The sequence below is a fragment of the Mastigoproctus giganteus genome, chromosome 5 (assembly GCF_048544385.1).
Source record: "Mastigoproctus giganteus isolate SK-2022 chromosome 5, ASM4854438v1, whole genome shotgun sequence".
NCBI lineage: Eukaryota > Metazoa > Arthropoda > Arachnida > Uropygi > Thelyphonidae > Mastigoproctus > Mastigoproctus giganteus.
The window spans coordinates 148,969,914-148,994,520 of record NC_143579.1 but is presented as its reverse complement, the minus strand read 5'-3'; the positions used below and the strand labels follow the sequence as shown (position 1 = coordinate 148,994,520).

The 24,607-nt window shown below is 37.9% G+C and overlaps 1 protein-coding gene across 5 annotated transcripts in view; it reads left to right on the top strand.

The window, feature by feature from the left end:
- Lztr1 (Leucine zipper like transcription regulator 1) overlaps positions 1–24,607 on the top strand; it is a 609,234-nt gene that overhangs the window by 73,503 nt on the left and 511,124 nt on the right. For 4 of the 5 annotated variants that reach the window (XM_090374222.1, XM_090374224.1, XM_090374227.1 and 1 more), the window contains exons 3-4: positions 22,951–23,003; positions 23,132–23,287. In XM_090374222.1, coding sequence (XP_090230348.1) covers positions 23,145–23,287 — 143 coding nt within the window. In that variant the 5' untranslated portion in view covers positions 22,951–23,003; positions 23,132–23,144. The remainder of the gene's footprint in view (positions 1–22,950; positions 23,004–23,131; positions 23,288–24,607) is intronic. The other variant, XM_090374223.1, reaches the window with a different exon arrangement.

Genomic DNA, 24,607 nt, shown 5'->3' with positions numbered 1-24,607 from the left:
GTCACTCAGGTGGAAGCTCCCTCCCAAGTCAAATGCAGGATCCAAATGTGTTGACTGGGAATATTTGGTCACCCTCCCTATTTCCTTGTTGTCAGTGGCATGGTGACCTGTCTGCCAACAAAGGGAACAGGCAAAAAACGCTTGTATTCTGCTAAATAACCCAGTAGATGTAAAAATAGTCTCACCTAGGGCATCCGCTAATGTTTCTTTAACACTTGATACACTTTGCCTGAAACAGAAAGCACTTAAACCACATGTATAGACACAAAATCAGGAGCTGGAAATAACGTGTCCACGCTGAACGGCTGCCATTAAGACTCTCCCTTCGCTTCACATAACGATAATTTCAAATGAAACCTCTCGACATCTTGCAGTGAGACACCATTCAACTGAGTGACCGCTTTACATATTTTTATGTTGCTGCCATTTATTTCCTGCTTTGTCCCACATAAAATGTGGAGGTATGACGGAGTAAATCAAATCTTCTACACCCCTCTCATAATTATACTAACATTATAATGCACTGATTAAATCTAATCAGGAAATCATCTATGTAATTATTTACCTGTGCATTTGTAGTGATGTAATTGCCCCACCCACTTGTACCACGTCACCCACATCCCTCTTCTCCCATTGGCTTGAATAAATATCACCAGGAGGAAAACTTTTTTATTTCATAGAGAGAAATTTTAACACCCTTTGAAAGCTGCAGAGGAGACAAAATAGTCTCCTCTGCAGATTTCAAGCATTGTGTTTTTCCCTCATAAGTGTTTTTATTCAAATTCAGTACAGTATAAAATATAAAATTGTAATCAATTCTGAAGGTGGCTGTTCTCTTTGGATTTTTCCTTTTCCATTTCATGACATTCTCAAGCTGTAAGGTATATGGTATTATAGTTAATCAAAGCCCTGATTAAAGTTTAGTACACCTTATATTTTGAAATATGAATAAATTCAAGGGCTTACCTTTTATTTTTTCAAAAAGTATCCTGGGGAAAATAAAAAGGTAAGCCCTTGAATTTGTTTAAAACAGTATACTGAACCTTAATTATTAATTTAACCTTAATTTGTTTAAAACAGTACAAAGACTAACAGCACAACAATTTTGCCATTCTAAGCAAATTGACTTCTTTTATTAGCACATATTACTTACAGCATTTGAAGCCATCCTTCCATGATTACCTTCTCCATCTCTGAAACAAAATGCACAAGTAGTTATGCTAGCCTGATTATGATACACAGAAATTATCTTATTAAAAAAAAAATAATGTAATTATAGTATTCATGATATAGAGAGTGACTCTAAATTTCTGCAGTTTTAAAGTTAAATATTAGTATTCTTTTTTGTTTATTATATTTATTTTCATATCGTAATGTAACAAAATTGTTGCAAAGCATAAGACTCTGCTGTATTGTGGGCTCAGTTAGGTTATTTGATGAAGTTATTCGTGTTTAGACCTCTCTTTACTGGTCTTTTTCAACACTGGAAAACTTACTTGGCCCAGACACTAGAAGGATTGACAGATTAAGTGGATGGGAGATTAGTCCACTGAAAAAGATCCATACAGAGACATCAAACATTAGGTTTGGTTATTGTAATAATAATTTTATTATTATTAGTAGTAGTGGCAAATGATATGAGAAAGCAAGCTTATACATCATCAGATAAAAAAAAAAAAAAAAAAAGCCAACACTTTCCATTTGACTTATCTAACACTTGTAACACTTTATCTAGTTCTGTGAATTTTCACACTTCCCTCCTCTACAGGTGCCAGATGGGAGTTTTCCAACAATCGATCGCCATCTGGTTGAAGCAAAATTTCCCACATCCTCTCTGCAACCAGCCTACCTCAGTTTGAATTTATTCTCCCTCATGTGCCTAGTCTGAGCAAAAATAAGCATTCCATCAGGATTGAGCTTAATCCATTCAAGGCGTTAAACACCCCAGTCAGATTTTCTAATAGGTGCCTAGTCTCCAGACTGCAATTTGCAAAACTGATGCCATTCATGTTAAGAGCACCTTTTTGCTGCTTTCACCAATCGTGTTGCTCTTCTCTGCACTTGTTCCAGCAAATCCATGCCCTTTCTAAAATAAGGCTTCCAGACTGTATGCAGTACGGACGATGTTGCCTAACTATTGCCTTATATAATGGGATAATCAGTTCCTTATCCATGCTGGCAAAATTTTTATAGGTCATTGACAAAAACCCCATGAGCTGTCTTGGCAGCCTGTCTGCACTGCTTAGAGCGCCTCATATTAGCTTTAGTAGAGGCATATGATGTAAGAAAGCAAGCATATACACCATCAACCAAAAAAAAAAAACTTCCCATTTCACCCATCTGTTTGCTTCAAAAGTTTGTCCATTTCTTCCTTGAATTTATTTAAGCTATCAACTTCCACAATGATTTTTGAAGTTGATTCCAGCAATCAACTACCTGCTGGCTAAAGGCAAATTTCCATACATATATTTGACAACTTGTCTTTCCTCAATTTCAATTTTATGCCCCCTCAGCTTTGTAATCTGAGCAAGAGGAAGAATCCCATCAGTACTGAGCCTACTCAATCTATTCAAGGCCTTATACACCTCAGTCAGATCACCTCGCAGGTGCCTAGTCTCCAGAAGCTGCAATTTGCAGAACTTAAGCCTTTCTTCGTAAGAGCACTCCTTTGTTTCCCTCATCAGTCTTGTTACCCTTCTCTCTACATGTTCTAGCAACTCTACATCCTTCCTTAAATGAGGCTTCCAGACCTGTATGCAGTACTCAAGGTGTGGCCTGACCATTGCTTTATATAAGGTGATAATCACCTCCTTATACCTGCTAGCAAAATTCCTGTATATCATTGATAAGACCCCATGACCTACTCTGGCAGCCTGTCTGCACTGCTCAGGAAACTTCATATCAGAGTGCACAATTACCCCCAAGTCTCTTTCATTCTCCATTACCCTGAGTGTAACACCACCCAGTTGGTACATTTCTAAGGGGTTACTGCTACTCATATGCAGTACTTTGCATTTTTCAATGTTAAACTTCAGTTGCCACTTCTCAGTCCATCTGCCCAATTTTTCCAGATCCTGTTGCAGCAGCATACTGTCATTACTGTTATTAATAAATCTGCCAACCTTTGTATCATCTGCAAACTTTGACAATAAGCTTCATGTACCTTCATCAATATCATTGATAAATATACAAAACAACAATGGCCCAATACCGAACCCTGGGAGACACCACTAATAACGTTATTCCGTGAAGAAGAGAAGTGTCCATTGATTACCACTCTCTGTCTTCTTCCACTCGGCCATCCTTTTATCCATTGTAGCAACTTGCCCTTAATACCATACTGCTACAATTTGTACAGTAGTCTTCCCTGTGCAACAGTATCAAAAGGTTTCCTGAAATCCAAGTATATGATATCAGAATTGTTTTTTGCATCCAGTTCCTTTGTGACCATGCCATAGTATCCAATCAAATTGGTCAGACAAGACCTTTAACAAACCCATGTGTGTCTGAATTATTATTGCAGGCTTGTCTAGATGATCTTGAAATGCTTCTTTAACCAGTGACCTTTATTTTTCCTGGAACACAAGTGAAACTGACAGGTCTGTAATTACTCGTGTCACCCTTTGATTCCCCTTTGTGAATTGGAGATACATTTGCACATTTCCAGTCCGTAGGGGGTGGACTTCCCCTGAGCCCAAGGAAGCTCTCATAATTATGGCTAAGGGTTTGTTTACTTCCTTTGCTGCCTCTTTTAATATAACTGGATAGATCCCGTCCACCCCAGGTGCCTTCCTTATGTTTAGCTTTAACAATTTCTCCTCCACCAAATCATTTAACTCCCTATTAGAATTTGATAAACATCTGGCCTTCTCCTCCTTGAAAAACTCCTCATGTGTGAATGTAGATGCAAAATTTAGTTTGGCAACTATCTCAGACTGATCATCTACAGTTAAACCATTAATATCATGTGGACCAATCTGATTCATCCCCTTCCTTTTAAAGTTTATATAAGTAAAGAAGTCTTTGCTGTTTTTCTTTGCATCCTTTGCCAAAGATTTCACATAATTTGCCTTTGCTTATCTAACCTGCTTTGTGCTTTATTACAGACTTGTTTATATCTACCATCAGCTTCTGTGTCATTTGATAAATATAATTTATATGCATCCCATGCATTTTTCTTCTCTGCTGTGTGTCTCATTAGTTCATCTGACATCCATTTGGGCCTGAACCTAGAACAGTATTTCTTAGTTGGAACAAAAAACCTAGTAACTTTCAAGGTTACTTCTTTGAATGCTTCCAATTTAGAATTAGCTGTTGGTAACATCATCAGTTGGTCCACTGTATACAGTGGACCAACTGATGACGGTTATTTGTATACAGTTTAAAAAATCTGAGGCCACTGTAATCACCTTGACGCCTGATGGTAGTTGTATCTTTAAGTAAATCTTACATCAGTACATTGTGATCACTGCCACCTAGTGGCTCCTTTTTGCTGTAAATTCCTAATGCATGAATAATCACTGCTTATAATCAGATCAAGAGTGTTACTCCCGCTGGTTGCCTCTCTAACATGCTATGACCCTTGGGGGCTCACATCCGGTGAGTATGGGCTTGGCACACCCGGGCCCTGAGCTGGATATCATCATTCTTCCCCTTTTGTTGATTCCCTTTTGATATTCTCTCTCTCTCTCTCTCTCTCTCTCTCTCTCTCTCTCTCTCTCTCTCTCTCTATATTTCTATCTCTCTCTCTCTCTCTCAGGGTAACTGGGGAATTTTTTTTTTTTTTTTTTTTTAACTGGTGGAGCATAAGCCTTGGGCTTCCTTGCGCCATATAGCTAATAATAATAATAATATCATCTGCAAACTTGGACATTAAACCTGATATACCTTCATCAATATCATTGATAAATATACAAAACAACAATGGCCCCAACATCGAACCCTGGGGAACTTCACTAATAACATTTGTCCACGAAGAGAAGTGTCCATTGATTACCACTCTTTGTCATCTCCCACTCAACCATCCCATTATCCATTCTGGCAACTTACCCTTAATGCCACACCTCTCCAATTTGTACAGTAGTCTTCCATGTGCAACTGTATCAAAAGCTTTCCTGAAATCCAAGTATATGATATCAAAATTATTTTTGGCATTCAGTTCCTTTGTGACCACATCATAGTATCCAATTAAATTGGTCCAGCAAGACCTCCCTTTAACAAACCCATGCTGTATCTTAACTATTATTGCAGTCTTGTATAGATGATCCTGCAATGCTTCTTTAACCAGTGATTCCATTATTTTCCCAGAACACAAGTTAAATTAACAGTTCTGTAGTTACTTGTGTCACCTTTTTAACCCCCTTTGAGAATTGGTGATACATTTGCACACCTCCAGTCCATGGGGACCTCCCCTGTGTCCAAGAAAGCTCTCATAATTATGGTTGTGGGTTTGCTTACTTCCTTTGCTGCCTTCTTTAATATAACTGGATAGATCCCACCGCCTCAGGTGCCTTCCTTATGTTTAACTTTAACAATTTCTCCTCCACTTTGCTCTCAGTTATTATAAAATCACTTCGCTCTCTCTGTTAGCGTTTTGTATACTTCTGGCACTCCCTTCATTGAATAACTTCTCATGTGTGAATGTAGATGCAAAATGCTCATTCAGTTTATTAGCTACCTGAGCATGATCATCAATGGTCAACCCATCTATTTTAAGTGGACCAATCTGATTCATCCCTTACCTTCTAGAGTTTACATAAGTAAAGAACTCTTTACTGTTGTTTTTTGCATTCTCTGCCAAAGGTTTCTCATAATCTGCCTTCGCCTGCTGTGACTTGAAATTATCATGTGACACAGAAGACTATCTGCCACAGTCTTCTGTGTCACCTGATAATTTATATGCATCCCAAGCATTTCTCTTCTTTGCCACAAGCCTCATTAATTCATCTGACATCCATTTAGGCCTGAACCGTGAACAGTGTTTCTTAGTTGGTATGAAAAGCCGATTACTCTCCAAGATTAAGTCCCTGAAGGCTTCCCATTTAGAATTCATCATTGGTAACATCATCAGTTGATCCCACTGTATAGAATTTAAAAATTCTCTGAGTTCACTGTAGTCACCTTTACAAAAGCAAAAACCCTTTCTCCCACCCCTTGATGGTAGTTACATCTTTAAGTAAATCCCACATCAGTACACTGTGATCACTGCCACCTAATTTTTCCTTTATCTGCAGATGCTTAATGCATGAAGAATCACTGCTGATAATGAGATCAAGAGTATTACTTCCTCTGGTTGCCTCTCAAACATGTTGCTGTAGAAAACAGTCATCGAATAAATCCAAAAAATCTTGCTAGTGTGCAAGTGACCAACCCACAGGTTTCAGTCAATATCTGGAAAGTTAAAATCCCCCATTATAAGACAAAATGATTTACTGGCCCACTCTATTTCTCTGCACAACTACTTATTATACTCATCAGATTCATAAGGGCTGTAACACATACTTACTCCCATTTTCCCTTTCCCTGTGCATATATCACACCACAGTGAATTACCATTGCATTGTTCACCAATGTCAACTTGATGCACTTCCTTAGATTTTGTGTTTTTTGTTTTTTGTTCCTGTCCTGTCTGTCCTTTCTGTACAGGTTGTGCTACTCAAATGCCAATTCTGCATTGCTTATATCCGTGTGATACCACGTCTCTGATATTCCAACAATATCTGCTTTTGATGTCTTGACCAGCGCTTCAAATTCACTTAATTTATTTACTATACTCCTAGTATTGGTGTGTACATGCAAGTATACATACACCTATTCTTACTCTTGGTTACCCTAACATCATGTAAATGAATTATGTAAGTAAACTGTTGGCAATGGCCATCCATTTACTACCCACAAACTCATGAATTTCATCTGTCCATCTCAGTTGTTGTCTTTCAGGTTTTCTTCTAGCTCCTCTTGGGTACCATTCTGTTATTTTCTTAATCCATCTGTCATCATGTCTTCAGGCTATGTGTCCTGACCAAGACCATTTTAGTTCTTTAGTTTTGATGAATATGTTCTTTATTTGAGTTTGCTACCTAATCAATGCGTTTCTCTTCTTATCTAACAGTCTGATTCCTAATATAATTTGTTCGCTGTATAGTTCTCAGCTTTTCTTCCATTCTTTTGGTGAGTGCCCAAGTTTCACTTCCATAAGTCATGGTGGGGAGTATACATTGGTTCATTATTTTACGTTTCAGACAAATTTGGATATTGCTCCTCAGTGTGTGACTATATATCCTGGATGCTATCCATCCAAAATTTATTCTTCTCTTGACTTCCAGCCATTTATCATTATTACAGCTAATGACTTGTCTCAGAAAAGTATATGACTCCACCTTTTTCAATTACTGCTCCTTCAATCATTATATCCCTTTCTGTGGCAGACTTGTTTATCATTACTTTTGTTTTAGCCATATTCATCATTAGTCCTAAATCTTTACTAACTTTGCATAACTGATTAAGATTTTCCTCCAATTCTTTGGGATTATTTCTGATGATCACAATGTCATCTGCAAATCGTAAATGGTTTAGGTACACTCCATTCACATTGACTCCTTTCTGCGAACAGTCTAATCTTCTGGAAGCTTCCTCAAGGGCAGCAGTAAACAACTTTGGAGGTATTGTCTCCTTGGCGAACTCCTTTCTCGATTTTAAATTTGCTACTGTCTTTGTCTAGTCTAATGAAGGAGGTAGCATTCTCATATATTTTCTTCAAAATCATATTATATGGGGTATCTATGTCTTGTCTTTCCATTGTACGAAACATAGCTTCATGCTGTATGGAGTCAAATGCCTTTTCACAATCCACAAATGCTGGGCAGAATGGCGTTTTATATTATTTTTCTTTCTCCATTAGCTGTGATATTACGCGAAGGTGATCCTTAATTGAGAATCCTATCCTAAAGCCAGCTTGCTCTTTCAGTTGATTCTCATGAAGTATTCTTTCTAATCTGTTAGTAATGACCATTGTGAACAACTTGTAAATGTGGGTTAAGAAGCTAATTGGTCTATAATTTCCAATTTCTGATTTATCTCCTTTTTTATGCAGCAAAACTATGATTGCATTATTCCACTCTTTACGCATCACACATTTTCTAATGCATTTTGTTAACATTCTTGCCAGTTTTTGTGTCATGTCTCTTCCTCTCAATTTTAACAAATCTACAGTAACTTCATCTTCCCCTGGGCTGTCTGATTCTTCATTTTCTTCAATGCATGTTCTACCTCATCAGGAAGGATATTGGGTATGTTGTATGTGTTACTAATTTGCAATCCATCTTTCCCACTGCTGGCATCATTCCCTCGCTCCTTGTATAATTCTCTATAATAGTCTTCTGCTTTTTGAATGATGCCTTCTCTGCTATTTATAAGTACACCATCAGTATCCTTCAGTTTCAGTATCATTTGTCTTTCTGTATTACTGCTCATGGCTGCTGATTTAAGTCCTTCGTTTTCCCTTAATGCTTGTTCTACTTTTCTTGTTTTATATCTTCTTATGTCCTCTATGAGTCTCTTTCTAATGGCTTTGCATAACTCAGTATACTCAATTTTTTCTTCTTGTCAGTTTTTATTTTGTTCTTCGTTTGTTGTCTTCGTTTCATCGTGAAAAGGGCTCACATCTGGTGAGTATGGGCTTGGCACACCCAGGGTCCTGAGCTGGATATCATCATTCGTCTCTTTCTTGATGATTCCCTTCTACTTTTGACTCTCTCTCTTTCTCTCTCTCTCTCTCTTTCTCTCTCTCTCTCTCTCTCTCTCTCTCTCTCTCTCTCTCTCTCTCTCTCTCTCTCTCTCTCTCTCTCAAGGTAACTCGGGAATTTTTTTTTGCTGGTGCAGCATAAGCTTCAGGCTTCCTTGCACCATATAATAATAATAATAATAAAAGTGTTTCTTGACTAATTTTTTCTTCTTTGGATTTCTTTTTACCTATAGGTTTCCTGGGCCTTTATCACTTTCAGAAAGTTGTAATATTCCTTGTTGATTTCTTTGTCCTGAGCGGTCTGCAGAAGCTCAAATTTGTTCTTAAGTTCCAGTACGTACTTCTTTCTCCTCTTCTGTTATCTCAAAGACCTTCATATTATTCACTCGAGTCAGTTTTTCCCTTTCTTTTCTTACATCTATATCGTGTGCATCTTACCATTCTGCGATCACTTCCAACATTTACCTTGTTCAGGATGGTACCCCAACGCAACCCATGTATTTACATGTTTAATGATGACTCCCAGCAGCCCTTGAATACATCGCTTTCTTGGCTGCTGCTCATTCTTATTGGAATTGTTAACTATGTAAGCAGTGCAGGAATCACTTTCACCTCTGCCTGTGGCTACCATAAATCTGTTAGTCTGTGAACCCCCCCCCCAAGCTAGCAGTTTTCCGACCCACCCAGCAGTGCCTTGATAGCATCAGCAAATATTCTTGCACCCTTTCTATTTAAGTGTATCCCATTCCTGTAGAAACAATCTCTCCTGTTAACAAGCACAGACCATCCTGAGAAAAATTCTATACTGCGATCCTCGCTCATTCTCTCCATGTTTGAATTGATTGACAAGGCTCTCATCATATACTCCTATCATGTCTGTGCAGAATTGCAGACATCAAATTTAACCCCATCTTGCGACTTTTTTTCAACATTGACCTCTACTTATTAAGTCTGCAGATCTCCTACTGTTAATGTCATTAGTAGAAATGTGTACAACAGTATCACCCTCTGTGCCCTTAAAAGATAACTGCTCTACAAAGTATTAGTATTAGTATTAGTAACGGCCGTATGGTGCAAGAAAGCCTATGGCTTATGCTGCACCAGCCAAAAAAAAAAAAAAAAAAAAAAAAATCCGAACAAAACAATGATAAAAACAAAAATTAAATAAATAAATAATAATAATTAATAAATAAATAAAAATAATAAAATGAAATTAAAAATTAAATAAAAAGGAAATTAATCCTATCATCCTATGCGCTTCCCTTACCCGAAAGTACTATCCAGATGACCTTTGAATTTCCCCAAACTGTCGGCCTCCACCACCCATGAAGGCAACTTATTCCAGTAATTTATAACTCGCTGGCTAAAATAAAACTTCCTGCAGTCCAATCTAAACATTTCCCCGCGTAACTTGAATTTATGTCCCCTAGTTCTAGCATCATTTATAATCTTGAAAATTTTGTCCTCATTCATTTTACTGATGCCTCTCAGAGCCTTAAACACCTCAATCAAATCTCCTCTAAGGTGTCTAGTTTCCAAACTCTGCAACCCACATATTCGAAGTCTTTCTTCATAAGGACGCCCTTTTGCCGATCTCACCAGGTGAGTTACCCTTCTTTGCACCCTTTCAAGAAGCTCGATGTCTTTCTTTAGGTGCGGTCTCCATACTTGAACACAGTATTCCAAGTGTGGTCTAACATAGGCCTTATATAATGGGATTATCACGTCCCTATCTCTACTTGCAAAAGTTCGATAGATCATCGATAGGACACCATGGGCCTTCCTTGCAACCTGTTTACAATGCTCAGAGAATTTCATGTCTGACCGTATCGTAACACCCAAGTCCCTTTCCTCCAGTACTGGGTTTAGTTGAACTCCACCAAGTGAATAAGTTATTTTGGGATTACTGTTTCCCAGGTGTAATACCTTACACTTTGTTGGATTAAAGCACAGCTGCCATTTTTCTGACCATTCTTGAAGTCTATCTAGGTCTCTCTGAAGAAGCTCAGCTTGACAGTGATCATTAACTACTCTACCAATTTTAACATCATCTGCAAATTTAGACATCACGCCCTCTATCCCTTCATCAATGTCGTTTATGAAAATTAAAAACAACAGTGGTCCTAATACTGATCCTTGGGGAACCCCATTTCTTACATCAACCCAATCTGAGGAATAGCCATTTATCACAACCCTCTGCCTCCTGCCCTGAAGCCATCCTTCTATCCATCTAAGGATTTTCCCAGTGATTCCAACCTGTTCCAGCTTATAAAGCAACCGCTCATGTGGGACTGAGTCAAAAGCTTTGCTGAAATCTAAATAAACAATGTCGAAATTATTTCCTAAATCCAGCTCGTGAGTGACCCTTTCGAAATAGCGAACCAGATTTGTTAAACATGATTTTCCCTTTACAAAACCATGCTGAGTATCCTTGAGAATTTCAATTCTATCCAAATGATCCTGAATTCCACCCTTGATCAATGCCTCCATGATTTTCCCTACTACTGAAGTCAGACTGACAGGTCGATAATTTCCCACATCACTTTTAGAGCCACCCTTATGTATGGGAGATACATTTGCACTTTTCCAATCCAAGGGAATCTCCCCAGAGTCTAGTGATGCTCGCATAACCAGCCTCAGTGGTTCAATGCACTCGCTTGCCGCCTCTCTCATGATTATAGGGTATATTCCATCAACTCCAGGAGCCTTACTAGTCTGTAGGCTTGAAAGTTTTTTCATTAAATAATCTTGCGAAATTTCAATATCATTAATTACATATTTTTTAACTTCGCTCCCACAATTTCCCATTGCCACAAAAGGCTTTTCATTTGTAAATATCGATGCAAAATAACTGTTGAGTTCATCTGTAACGGCAGCTGGTGTATTTATTACTATCCCCTTTCCCTTACGTAAAGGTCCGATCTGGTTTGTCCTGCTCTTCTTGGCATTTATATATGTGAAGAATTCTTTATCCCCCCTCTTTGCTCTGTTTGCTAGTGATTTCTCATAAACTGCCTTTGCCTGTCGAACCTTTTCTGTGGCTCTATTACACATCACCTTGTAGCTGTTATAGGCTTCAGCACTTTTTATTGCTCTGTAACTTTTCCATGCCACCTTTTTCTGCTCAAGTAATGCGGCAACTTCACTATTCATCCAACTTGGAACCCTTCTCGTGGAGTATTTTTTTAATGGTATATACGCATTCAAGGCATCTGTGATTAATGTTTTAAAAGCGTACCACAGTTCAATTGTATTCATTCTCTGCGCGATATCTACCCAGTTAATAGAGGCCATGTAGTACCTTAAGGCATCGTAATTTCCTTTTCTGAAATTAAAACCCATTCCTTTGCCTTTTACTTCTGCTACCTCTCTCGTCATCATCCACCGTAGAACTCCGTGATCACTTCCTGCTACTGGTTCCTCTACTGTCAGCCCTGTTATGTCATCTGATTCATGTGTGATGATGAGGTCTAGGATATTCTTTTCTCTAGTACTTTCCCTGACATGTTGATACAAATAACAGTCATCTAGTTGATTTAAAAATTTTGTTCCCCATGTCGAGTTTCCTTCCCATTTACTCCAATCAATTAGAGGCAAATTGAAATCACCCATAATAAGGCATTGACGCTTACTTGCCCATTCCATTTGCATGTAGAGGCTTTTGTCATAGTCTTCACAATCACCTGGTCTGTAGATTACGCCTACTCGCATTGTACCTTTGTTTCCAACTATCTCACACCATACAGACTCTATACTAGCATGTGAAATGTCTGAATCTGGGAGAGCTATCGTCGCACTCAGGCTGCTTCTGATAAGAAGCATTACCCCACCACCCCTTCTATCTACTCTATCCTTCCTAAATACATTATACAAGCCGTACTGAAACTCATCATACCCAATTTCCGGGTGGCACCAACAAAAGTCATCAACTTTTGCTCCTGGCAGACATACCCTGGTTTTATTCCACCTATCCTTTTTGCACAATATATTTCTTATCTCCTTGACAATAGAGTCACCGACAATAACTAGCTCCTGTGGGACCAAAACATTCTGCCCTGAAGGTTGCCGCTGTGTTGCATGATAATAAAGTTCAAGCTCTGGCATTGCTGGGTCCCTCAATTTAAGTCCTTCAAGGGCATCTATCCTGTCCTTCAAGTTCTAATAAAGGCCCATAACAACACTGAGTTGCAGCTAACTTCACACTGCTTGCATTGAGCACACAAAGACATCCTCCTTGGTAACATCATGTCCCATCCCAAAGGTCTGCAGTCATTTCAGTTGCGGTTGTTTCCTCGAACTTGGCATTTTCATCCTTAGCCACACATGTATATAGCATTATGGTGATATAGTTGTACACATTGTCACTAATGATATTAAGAGTAGGAGACCGGCAGAATTACTTAACAAGTACAGGTCACTGATGAAAAAAAGCCGTGAATTAGGGTTGAAGTTGAAAGTGTCTGCAATTCTGCCCAGACACGATAGGAGGGAGTATATGATGAGAGCCTTGTTGATCAATTCAGCCCTGGAAAGATTGTGCAAGGCTCAAGGGATAGAATTTTTTTCAGCCTGGACTGTACTTGTTTACAGATGGTAGATGGCTTTCATGAACTGGTGAAATACCACCGCTTTGCTTATTGGAGGCTTGAAGTGGTGAAACCCATGTTTAGTCTCTAGAGCAAAGTTTCCAGCACCCCCCCCCCCATACTTCTCCTTCAACCCATGCACGGTACTAAGTACTATAGGTTTTGATACCTTTCGTGTTTGGGGTTTTCATAAAAAAAAAAAAAAACAGGAGAGACTGCTTCTACAGGGATGGGATACACTTAAATAGAAAGGATGCAAGAATATTTGCTGATGCTATCGAGGCAGTGTTAGGTGGGTCGGAAAACTGATAGCTTGGGGGGATACAAGGACTAATAGTTTAACAGTACCCGTAGGCAGAGGCGAAGGTGATTCTTGCACAACTTCTATTAGAATAAGTAGCGACCTGGAGCGAGGGGTGTTGGGGGTTTCAGGGACGGATGGCAGTCATCGTGAAACAGGTGGGTATATGGGATGTGTAAGAGTAATTAAGAATAAGAATAGGTGCATGTATACCAATGCTAGAAGTATAGTAAATAAATTTGATGAATTTGAAGTGTTGGTCAAGACATCAAAGGCGGATATTGTTGGGATAGCAGAGACGTGGTGCCACACAGATATAAGGAATGCCGAACTGGAATTTGGGGAGTACAATGTGTACAGAAAGGATAGACAGGATAGGAAGGGAGGAGGTGTTATGCTGTTAATAAAGAAAAACATAAAATCAAACGAAGTGCATCCAGTTGATATAGATGAACAGTGCACTGTTGAGTCAGTTTGGTGTGACATAAGCACTGCGAAAGCAAAAATAAGAGTAGGAGTGTGTTATAGGCCTAATGACTTGAATGAGTACAATGAACAATTGTACAGAGAAATAGAGTGGGCTAGTAAATGAGAATGTCTTATAATGGGGGATTTTAACTTCCCAGATATTGACTGGAACTTGTGGGTTGGGCACTCACCCACTAGTCAGACTTTTGTGGATTTATTGGATGATTGTTTTCTGCAGCAGCATGTTCGAGAGGCAACCAGAGAAAGTAATACTCTTGATCTGGTTATCAGTAGTGATCATTCATGTATTAGGAATTTGCAGATAAAAGAACCACTAGGTGGCAGTGATCACAGTGTACTGACATGGGATTTAATTAAAGATTTAATTACCATCAAGGGTAAAGGAAAGGAAAGGGTTTTTGCTTCCGTAAAGGCGAGTACAGTGGTCTCCGACAGTTTTTAAATTCTGTACAGTGGGATCAACTGACGATGTTACCAACAGTAAATTCTAAGTGGGAAGCATTCAAGGAATTAATCATGGAAGCTACTGAAAGGTTCATACCTATTAAGAAATATTGTTCAAGGTTTAGGCCTAAATGGTTGTCAAATGAACTAATGAGACTCGTAACAGAGAAGAAAAATGCATGGGCTGCATATAAATTATCAAGCGACTCAGAAGCCTATGGCAGATATAAGTTAATCAGTAATCAGGTCACAAAGGAGGTTCGGCAGGCGAAAGCAGATTACGAGAAATCCTTGGCAAAAGATGCTAAGAAAAACAGCAAGGATATCTTTACTTATATAAACTCTAAAAGGAAGGGGATGAATCTGATTGGTCCACTTGACATCGATGGTTCGACTGTTGATGATCCTGCTCAGATAGCAAACAAACTGAATGAGTATTTTGCCTCTACATTCACACGTGAGGAATTATTAAGGTTTGAAAATGGCAGAAGGTTATCAAATTGTAGCAAGATACTTAATGATTTTGTAATAACTGAGAGCAAAGTGGAGAAGAAATTGTTGAAGTTAAATATAAGAAAGGCACCTGAGGTGGATGGGATCTATCCATTTACATTAAAGGAGGCGGCAAAGCAACTAAGCAAACCCTTAGCCATAATTATGAGAGCATCCTTGTGCTCAGGGGAGGTTCCCACGGACTGGAGATGTGCAAATGTATCGCCAATTCACAAAGGGGGATCGAAGGGTGACACGAGTAAATACAGACCAGTTAGTTTAACTTCTGTTCTGGGTAAAATGATGGAGTCACTGGTTAAAGATGCATTGCAGGATCATCTAGACAAGACTGCAGCAATAATTCAGACACAGCATGGGTTTGTTAAGGGAAAGTCTTGTCTGACAAATTTGATAGGATATTATGATGTGGTTACAAAGGAACTGGATGCGAAAAAATAATTTTGATATCATATATTTGGATTTCAGGAAAGCTTTTGACACTGTTGCGCATGGAAGACTATTGTACAAATTGGGGCAGAATGGTATTAAGGGTAAGTTGCTACAATGGATAAAAGGATGGTTAAGTGCTAGAAGACAGAGGGTGGTAATCAATGGGTGCTGCTCTTCTTGGACTAATGTTATTAGTGGAGTCCCACAGGGTTCGGTGTTAGGTCCACTGTTGTTTTGTATATTTATCAATGATATTGATGAAGGTATATCAGGCTTAATGTTGAAGTTTGCAGATGATACAAAGGTTGGCAGGATTGTTAATGACAGTAATGGCAGTGTGCTACTGCAACAGGATCTAGATAATTTGGGCAGATGGGCTAAGAAGTGGCAACTGAAGTTTAACCTTGACAAATGCAAAGTACTACATATGGGTAGAAGTAACCCCAGAGAAACGTACCAACTGTGTGGTACTACACTTAAGGTGGTAGAAAATGAAAAAGACCTGGGAGTAATTGTGCAGGCAGATATGAAGTTTTCTGAGCAATGCAGACAGGCTGCCAGGGCAGGTCATGGGGTTTTGTCAATGATATATAGGAATTTTGCTAGCAGGGAAAAGGAGGTGATTATCCCTCTGTATAAGGCAATGGTCAGGCCACGGCTTGAGTACTGCGTACAGGTCTGGAGGCCTCATTTTAGGAAGGATGTAGATTTACTTGAGCGTGTACAGAGAAGGGCAACAAGATTGGTGAGGGGAATGAAGGGATCCTCTTACCAAGAGCGGCTTAAGTTCTGCAAATTGCAGTGGCTGGAGACTAGGCACCTGCACGGTGATCTGATTGAGGTATATAAGTGCTTGAATGGGTTGAGCACGCTGAATTCTGATGGGATCCTTCCACTTGTTCAGATTACGAACCTAAGGGGACATAAATTCAAATTAAGAAAGGACAGATGTAGAATAGATGTGCGGAAATTTTCCTTTAGCCAGCGGGTGGTTAATTGCTGGAACAAACTTCCATCTGTCGTTGTGGAAGTTGATAGGTTGAATAAATTTAAGGAGGAACTGGACAGGCATTTGGAGGGAATGGTGTGATTTTTTTTTTTTTTGGCTGATGCTGCATAAGCTCATACATTTGCTTTCTTGCATCACATGCCACTACTACTACTACTACTACTACTACTATAAAACCCTTTAGACTGGTAATACAATTTGGGATTAAGAACTACAATACATTATTTAATAATCTTAAAAACTGTAGACTTGGTGACAATGACAATTTATTCTCACTAGATGTTACCTTGTTATATAGAAATGTAAACGTTGAATACACATTAGATATTATTTGGGATATGGTAAATAAAAACTCGATACCGGTTAATTATATGAAGCTACCTATTAAGGAAATTTTTCACTTAATTAAACTGTTAGTTGAGGCCAACTATATCACCTTTCGAGACAAGGTGTAGAAACAAATTTTTGGATTGCCAGTGGGTTTGAGCCTGAGCGGCTTAATGTCAGAGATCTATCTCTCAACAATTGAGCAACAAAGGTGTCAAATATACATTTGACACTTTTTCGACCCCCATATCACATACTATGGGAGGTATTTAGACAATGTTCTAGTTATTACTGATAGTAGTACTATCCAAAACATTTTACATTCGTTTAATAATATTCATTCTAGACTCAAATTTACATTGGAAAGGGAGGATACGGATACAGTCATTAAACTTTCTAAATTTCACGCTTACTCGGGACTCGAATAAAATCCAATTTAGCATTTATCGAAAACCTACAAACACCGGTATGCTCTAAATTTTAATAGCTATCACCCATTCACCTACAAAAGATCGATTATCTTTAATCAATTTCTAAATGCCTAAAAACATTCAACAACGGAATCTGCTTTGGGCTCAGAAATACAAATATTAACTAGCAGGTTCGTAAACAGGGGTTATCCCCTTGCCACAATAAACCGAATTAGGGTACAGGCTAAAGATAGGATACAAAATACTTCACCAACCAACAATAGTAATATAAAAAAAATTATTTTTTTTCTGCCCCATATGTTTAACAGTACCACAAACAGCTTAATAGATTCTTTAAAGATACCGAATTTAAAATTGTGGCCAGGCCAATACGGAAATTACAAACTATACTGAACAATCGCTCGGTTAATGATCTGGTATACAACACTTCTTATGGTGATTGTGACTCGTCTTACTATGGTTCGACGCAATTTTCTCTGAATATTCATGTAAATCAACATGAAGCTTCAGTTCGTGCTTCTCGTTCAGCAGCGTCAGAATTAGCCTTTCATGCCATTAACGAAAAACATACTTTTTTATTTAACGAAGCCAAAATACTTAGCATTAGCTTTAGTAGAGGCATATGATGCAAGAAAGCAAGCTTATGCAGCATCAGCCAAAAAAAAAAACAAAAAACAAAACACACTTCCATTTCACCCCTCCATTCGTTCGAAATACCTGTCCAGCTGAGCCTTAAATTTATTTAGGCTATCAACTTCCACAACAAGGGATGGAAGTCTGTTCCACCAACCAACTACCCGCTGGCTAAAGGCAAATTTCTGCACATCTATCCTACATCTGTTTTTCCTCAATTTGAATTTATGCCCTCTCAGGCGATTATTCTGAGCAAGAGGAAGAATCCCATCGGCATTGAGCATGCTCAAATGATTCAAGGCTTTATACACCTCTATCAGATCACCTCGCCAGTGCCTAGTCTCTAGACACTGTAATTTGAAAAACTTAAGCCTTTCTTTGTAAGAGCAACCCTTTGTTCCATTCTCTAATCTTGTTGCCCTTCTCTGTACTCATTCCAGCAGCTTCCTTCTTCTTGAAATGAGGCCTCCAGACCTGTATACAGTACTCAAAGTGTGGCCTGACCATTGCCTTATACAAGGGAATAATCACCTCCTTATCCCTGCTAGAAAAATTCCTGTATATCATTGACAAGACACCATGAGCTACTCTTGCAGCCTCTCTGCACTGCTCAGAGACTTCATATCTACCTGCACAATTACCCCCAGGTCCCTTTCATTCTCTACCACTGTTAGTATAGTACCACAGAGTTGATACGTAGCTCTGGGGGTTGCTGTTTCCCTATATGTAGTACTTTACATTTGTCAATGTTAAACTTCATTTGCTACCTCTCAGCCCATCTGCTCAACCTTTCCAGAACCTTTTTGCGCATAACATCAGTAGAGTCCTTAACAACTGATGTTAAAGTAACAAATGATGTTACCATAAGATAACAAATTAGCATTAGCATTAGTAGAGGCATTTGATGCAAGAAAGCAAGCTTATGCAGCATCAGCCAAAAAAAAAAATAAATAAATAAAAAAATAATAACCACTTTCACTTCACCCCTCTGTTCGTTCGAAATACCTGTCCAGCTGAGCCTTAAACTTCCACGAAAAGGGATGGAAGTCTATTCCACCAACCAACCACCCGCCGGCTAAAGGCAAATTTCCTCACATATATCCTACCTCTGTCTTTCCTCAATTTGAATTTATGCCCTCTCAGGTGATTATTTTGAGCAAGAGGAAGAATCCCATCAGCATTGAGCATGCTTGGGTCCATTGTTGTTTGTTCGGTCCCTTGTTGGGTCCATTGTTGTTTTCTGTATTTATAAATGATGTTGATGATGGTGTATCAGGCTTAATGTCCAAGTTTGCAGACGATACCAAGGTTGGCAGGGTTGTTAAGGACACTACTGATACTATGCTGCTGCAACAGGATCTGGAAAGGTTGAGCAGATGGGCTGAGAGGTGGCAAATGAAGTTTAACATTGACAAATGTAAAGTACTACATATGGGAAACAGTAACCCCAGATCAACGTATCAACTCTGTGGTACTACGCTGACAGTGGTAGAGAATGAAAAGGTCCTGGGGGTAATTGTGCAGGCAGATATGAAGTTCTCTGAGCAGTGCAGACGAGCTGCAAGAGTAGCTCATGGTGTCTTGTCAATGATATACAGGAATTTTTCTAGCAGGGACAGGGATGTGATTATTCCCTTGTATAAGGCATTGGTCAGGCCACACCTTGAGTACTGTATACAGGTCTGGAGGCCTCATTTCAAGAAGGATGTAGAGCTGCTGGAACGAGTACAGAGAAGGGCAACAAGATTAGTGAATGGAACAAAGGGTTGCTCTTACGAAGAAAGGCTTAAGTTTTGCAAATTACAGAGCCTGGAGACTAGGCATCGGCGAGGTGATCTGATAGAGGTGTATAAGGCTTTGAATGGCTTGAGCATGCTCAATGCCGATGGGATTCTTCCTCTTGCTCAGAATAATCACCTGAGAGGGCATAAATTCAAATTGAGGAAGGACGGATGTCGGATAGATGTGCGGAAATTTGCCTTTAGCCAGCGGGCAGTTGGTTTGTGGAATAGACTCCCATCGTTTGTTGTTGAAGTTGATAGCCTAAACAAATTTAAGGCTCAGCTGGACAGGTATTTCGAACGAACGGAGGGGTGAAATGGGAGTAGTGGTTGTTTTTTTGTTTTTTTATTTTTTTTATTTATTTATTTTTTTATTTTATTTTATTTTATTTTATTTTTTTTTTTGGCTGATGCTGAATAAGCTTGCTTTCTTGCATCATATGCCTCTACTAATGCTAATGCTCAAACCATTCAAGGCTTTTGTACACCTCTATCAGATCACCTCGCTGGTGCCTAGTCTCCAGACACTGTAATTTGCAAAACTTAAGTCTTTCTTCGTAAGAGCAACCCTTTGTTCCATTCACTAATCTTGTTGCCCTTCTCTGTACTCATTCCAGAAGCGCTACATCCTTCTTGAAATGAGGCCTCCAGACATGTATACAGTACTCAAGGTGTGGCCTGACCATTGCCTTATACAAGGGAATAAACACCTCCTTATCCGCGCTAGAAAAATTCCTGTATATCATTGACAAGACACTATGAGCTACTCTTGCAGCCCATCTGCACTGCTCAGAGAACTTCATATCTGCCTGCACAAAAACTCTCTCAACCCATCTGCTCAACCTTTCCAGATCCTGTTTCAGCAGCATAGCCATCAGTAGTGTCCTTAACAACTCTGCCAACCTTTGTATCGTCTGCAAACTTGGACATTAAGCTTGATATACCATCATCAATATCATTTATAAATACAGAAAACAATAATGGACCCAACACTGAACCCTGAGAGACTCCACTAATAACATTAGTCCATGATGAGCAGTATCCATTGATTACCACTCTCTGTCTTCTCCCCCTCAACCATCCCTTTATCCATAGCAGAAATTTGCCTCCAATGCCACACTGCTCCAATTTGTGCAGCAGTCTTCCATGTGCAACAGTATCAAAAGCCTTTCTGAGATCCAAATATATAATATCAAAGTTACTCCCTGCATCCAGTTCTTTTGTGACTGCATCATAGTATCCAATCAAATTGGTCAGCAAGACTTTCCCTTAACAAAACCGTGCTGTGTCCGAGCTATAACTGAAGTCTTGTCTAGATGATCCTGCAGTGCTTCTTTAATCAGTGCCTCATTTAATTTTCCTGGAACAGGTTAAACTCACAGGTCTATAATTACTTGTTTCAGGTCTATAATTACTACTTAATGTTCAACGTAAATAGGAGACTAATTCATATAATATAAAATACATACGCAACTATTAATTGCAGAAACTGTAGAAATTAAATTACACAAGAATTCTGTTAATGTTTGGCAGCCATATTTTATCTCCGATGCGTGGACCTTTACGCGCATGCGCGAAGACAAATAATCACTATTTAAGTTTCAGGTTCAACCCTATTCGGTAATTTTCATTCCTGTGATCACGACCTATGGTCGAAAAGCGTTGTCAGCTTCAGGAAGGAAAATCGTTTTGAATATTTTCGTTAGATTCTTTTTAATTTTTAATTGCGTTAAATTCTTTTTAATTTTTAATTGCGTTAAATTGATTTTTAATTGTGTTAAATTGATTTGAATTGTGTTAAATTGATTTGAATTGTGTTAAATTGGTTTTTAATTGTTTATTTTTTACTCTAACGTAAGTTTTCAATTTTTTCATTTTAATTTCTGTAGAGTATCATACGAAAGTGTTCTACATACTATATTGAGGTAAACTCTTATTATTTTACAAATATTAATATCAACGTAGAACATATCGAGTATTACATCTGATTCATACTATCTTATTAAAAATAAGAAATACTGGTGAATACACGGGGGGCTCACATCTGGTGAGTATGGGCTTGGCACACCCAGGGTCCTGAGCTGGATATCATCATTCTTCTCTTTCTTGGTGATTCCCTTCTACTTTTGACTCTCTCTCTCTCAGGGTTACTCGGGATCTTTTTTTTTTTTTTTCCTGGTGCAGCATAAGCCTCAGGCTTCCTTGCATCATATGGATATTATTATTAATAATAATACAATACAATACAATACAATTTTATTTATCAAGAGAATTCGTTTACAATAAATTAACTTGTTAAGAAAAGTAAGTTTCTTGACAACAAGTTGTAATTCTTCCTTTACAAGTTTTGTACAAATTTGTTATCTTACAGGAAAGACTATGAAGTCACTACACACGGTATATTCCACACTGTAAACAGAGGTAGTTTATCTGCATATCAATTCTAATCTACTGTGTCATTGAGTATCAAGAATTTTCTTATTAGGAATTTTAATTTGGAGATGGGATAACTTCTCCTGAGCCTGATAATAATAATAATAATAACATCTTATTTTTAATAATCAAGTATGTGCATGGCATTACTAATCTAAAAATTTTACATGAACTGGTATGGTTTTCTGGTATGCACCAATTCATTCTGAACTGTGCTTTTCTCCCAGAAACTCAGGGAGAAACTTTTTCTCCTGCAAAATAGGCAAAAATATCATAGAATATATGACCTTTGCAATTTACAGATGTGGGTAGTGACACTTAATGATCATGGTTGCCTTATCATTTTTTTCTAAACTCAGTCTTTGTACTATTCTAAACAAGGCAGCATTTAATTTTTTGTTTTATGAAACTTCTTGAGTTGAGTAGGAGTTTAAGTGCGGGTGTAGGCTGTAATACTTTGAGAATGTCTGCTCATTGGGTTGCATAAGACAAAATGCATCAACTAAATTATGAAAAAAAGAATGAACAACCTATTTGCATTGTAGGAGACTAATTCATATAATATAAATTTGTATATTTTGCCAAATTCATATTTATAGAGTGTTTTATCTTTTCTTGATGCCACATCAATAGATGGAAGAGGAGAGCTTATTTTAATGTTGCACTTTGGTATTTTATTCCCAATTTCCTGAATTTTTTTTTGACATTAGTTTCGACCTGTTTTAATTTCATTTTTACTATTTTACCCTATTAATAATCTTTTTATTTTTTATTTAGCTGTTTTTAAACCAGTTAAATTTTTTTTTTTTTTTTTATCTGTTGTATTTTCAGATCTTTTTACAAAGGGAATGATTTACGCATTTAAATCTGGTAGTTCACTTTAGGTAAGTTCTGTGACTTAAGAGATTTTAAGTCACTAAAACATTTTTGCACTTTTGTTATGAAAATCTGTAAATATTTTTCTTCTTTATCTTGAAAATATAATTATTATATTTATGTGTATGTTTTTTAGCATAACTTGCATAATGGCAATAGCCAGCTTACCTGGTATGGAATTTGATCACAGCTGGCCAGAAAGTGCTGAATGTCTAACTTTAGATTTTGGTCCCTTTGAAACAGTACATAGGTGGAGACGAATGCCAGAATGTGATGAGTTTGTTGGTGCCAGGTATGTCATTTGTCTATGTGTTAATTTTTTGTTGTATTCAAATGTATTAAAACACAAGTATTAAAGTTTAAGATAAATTTGTACTTCATGTGCAAAGCTGATATTGCAGTTTTTATTCTGCCTGTGCTAGTGATCTCTCTCTCTCCCTTGGAATATACTGCATTTTCTCAAATAAATACTCTGTACCCTTGAATAAACCATGTTCCCCATTTTTTTAGGACATCAAAAATAAACACAGATTTATGTGAATTTATTTTATACCAATAGCATTGTATATGATTTTTTTCTGCCTCTTATTTTCAGCCTTCTTGAATTATTTTCAGTTTTTCACTAATGGTTTTTCATTAAAGACTAACTTCATGCAGCTCAAGATTCTTAGAATCTGGAGCTGCATAAAGTGAGCTAGGCAGTACCTGTCATGGATATGGAAAGGTGAAAAATAAATGTGCTTCATTGCCCACAGCTTTCATTTTCACTGAGCAGCAAACAATACCTGTCTCTCTGTCTGTCTTGTTATCTGTTTGTTTCAGTTCTGTCAGATCTGATATTCTTTCAAATTGCAATACTATTAGGTATCAGATATTCTTTTCTGATATTTGAATGAATTGTATGTGTTGCTTTGAATATAAGACTGCTCACTTCTGTTAGATAGAATTTAAGTTTTTATGCAGTGCAAAATTAAATTTTAAGTCATTTTAATAAATATTGGTATAAACAAAATGTTTATTTTGGGCTATAATGAGAAGTTAATAAAACACAATTTTTATTCACTTGGCTCATGTTTAACAACACATATAAATTGGCCATGGCCTTAGAAGTGATCTCTCATTTTGGATTAAATTGCTAATAAACTGAGCATCCAAATTTTTTTTTTAGAAAAGAGCAAGTATTCAAGAAAATATGATACAGAAGTTACACCTCGATGTAAACCAAAGATAAGCTAAAGCATCCAAGAAAAGGAACACACGCACACACACACACGCACACACACACACACGCGCGCACGCACGCACGCACGCACGCACACACACACACACACACACACACACACACACACACACACACACACACACACACACACACTGTGTTTCAAAAGTATATGCAAAAAATTCTGTGGCATGTTCCAAGGTGAAATTAGAAGAAAAAATTGTATTTTTTCATACCAGGTATGTGTCTACTGCTTTTTTTTTTTTCTTTTACAATTCAAAACTTCATACCTATTTTTTAAAATTAAAATAGCCTTCTGAAAGTCTCTGAATTGGACACACGTTTAACTTTTTATTTTTTTTCTCTATTTTCAACCCTGGAATCATCCTATAC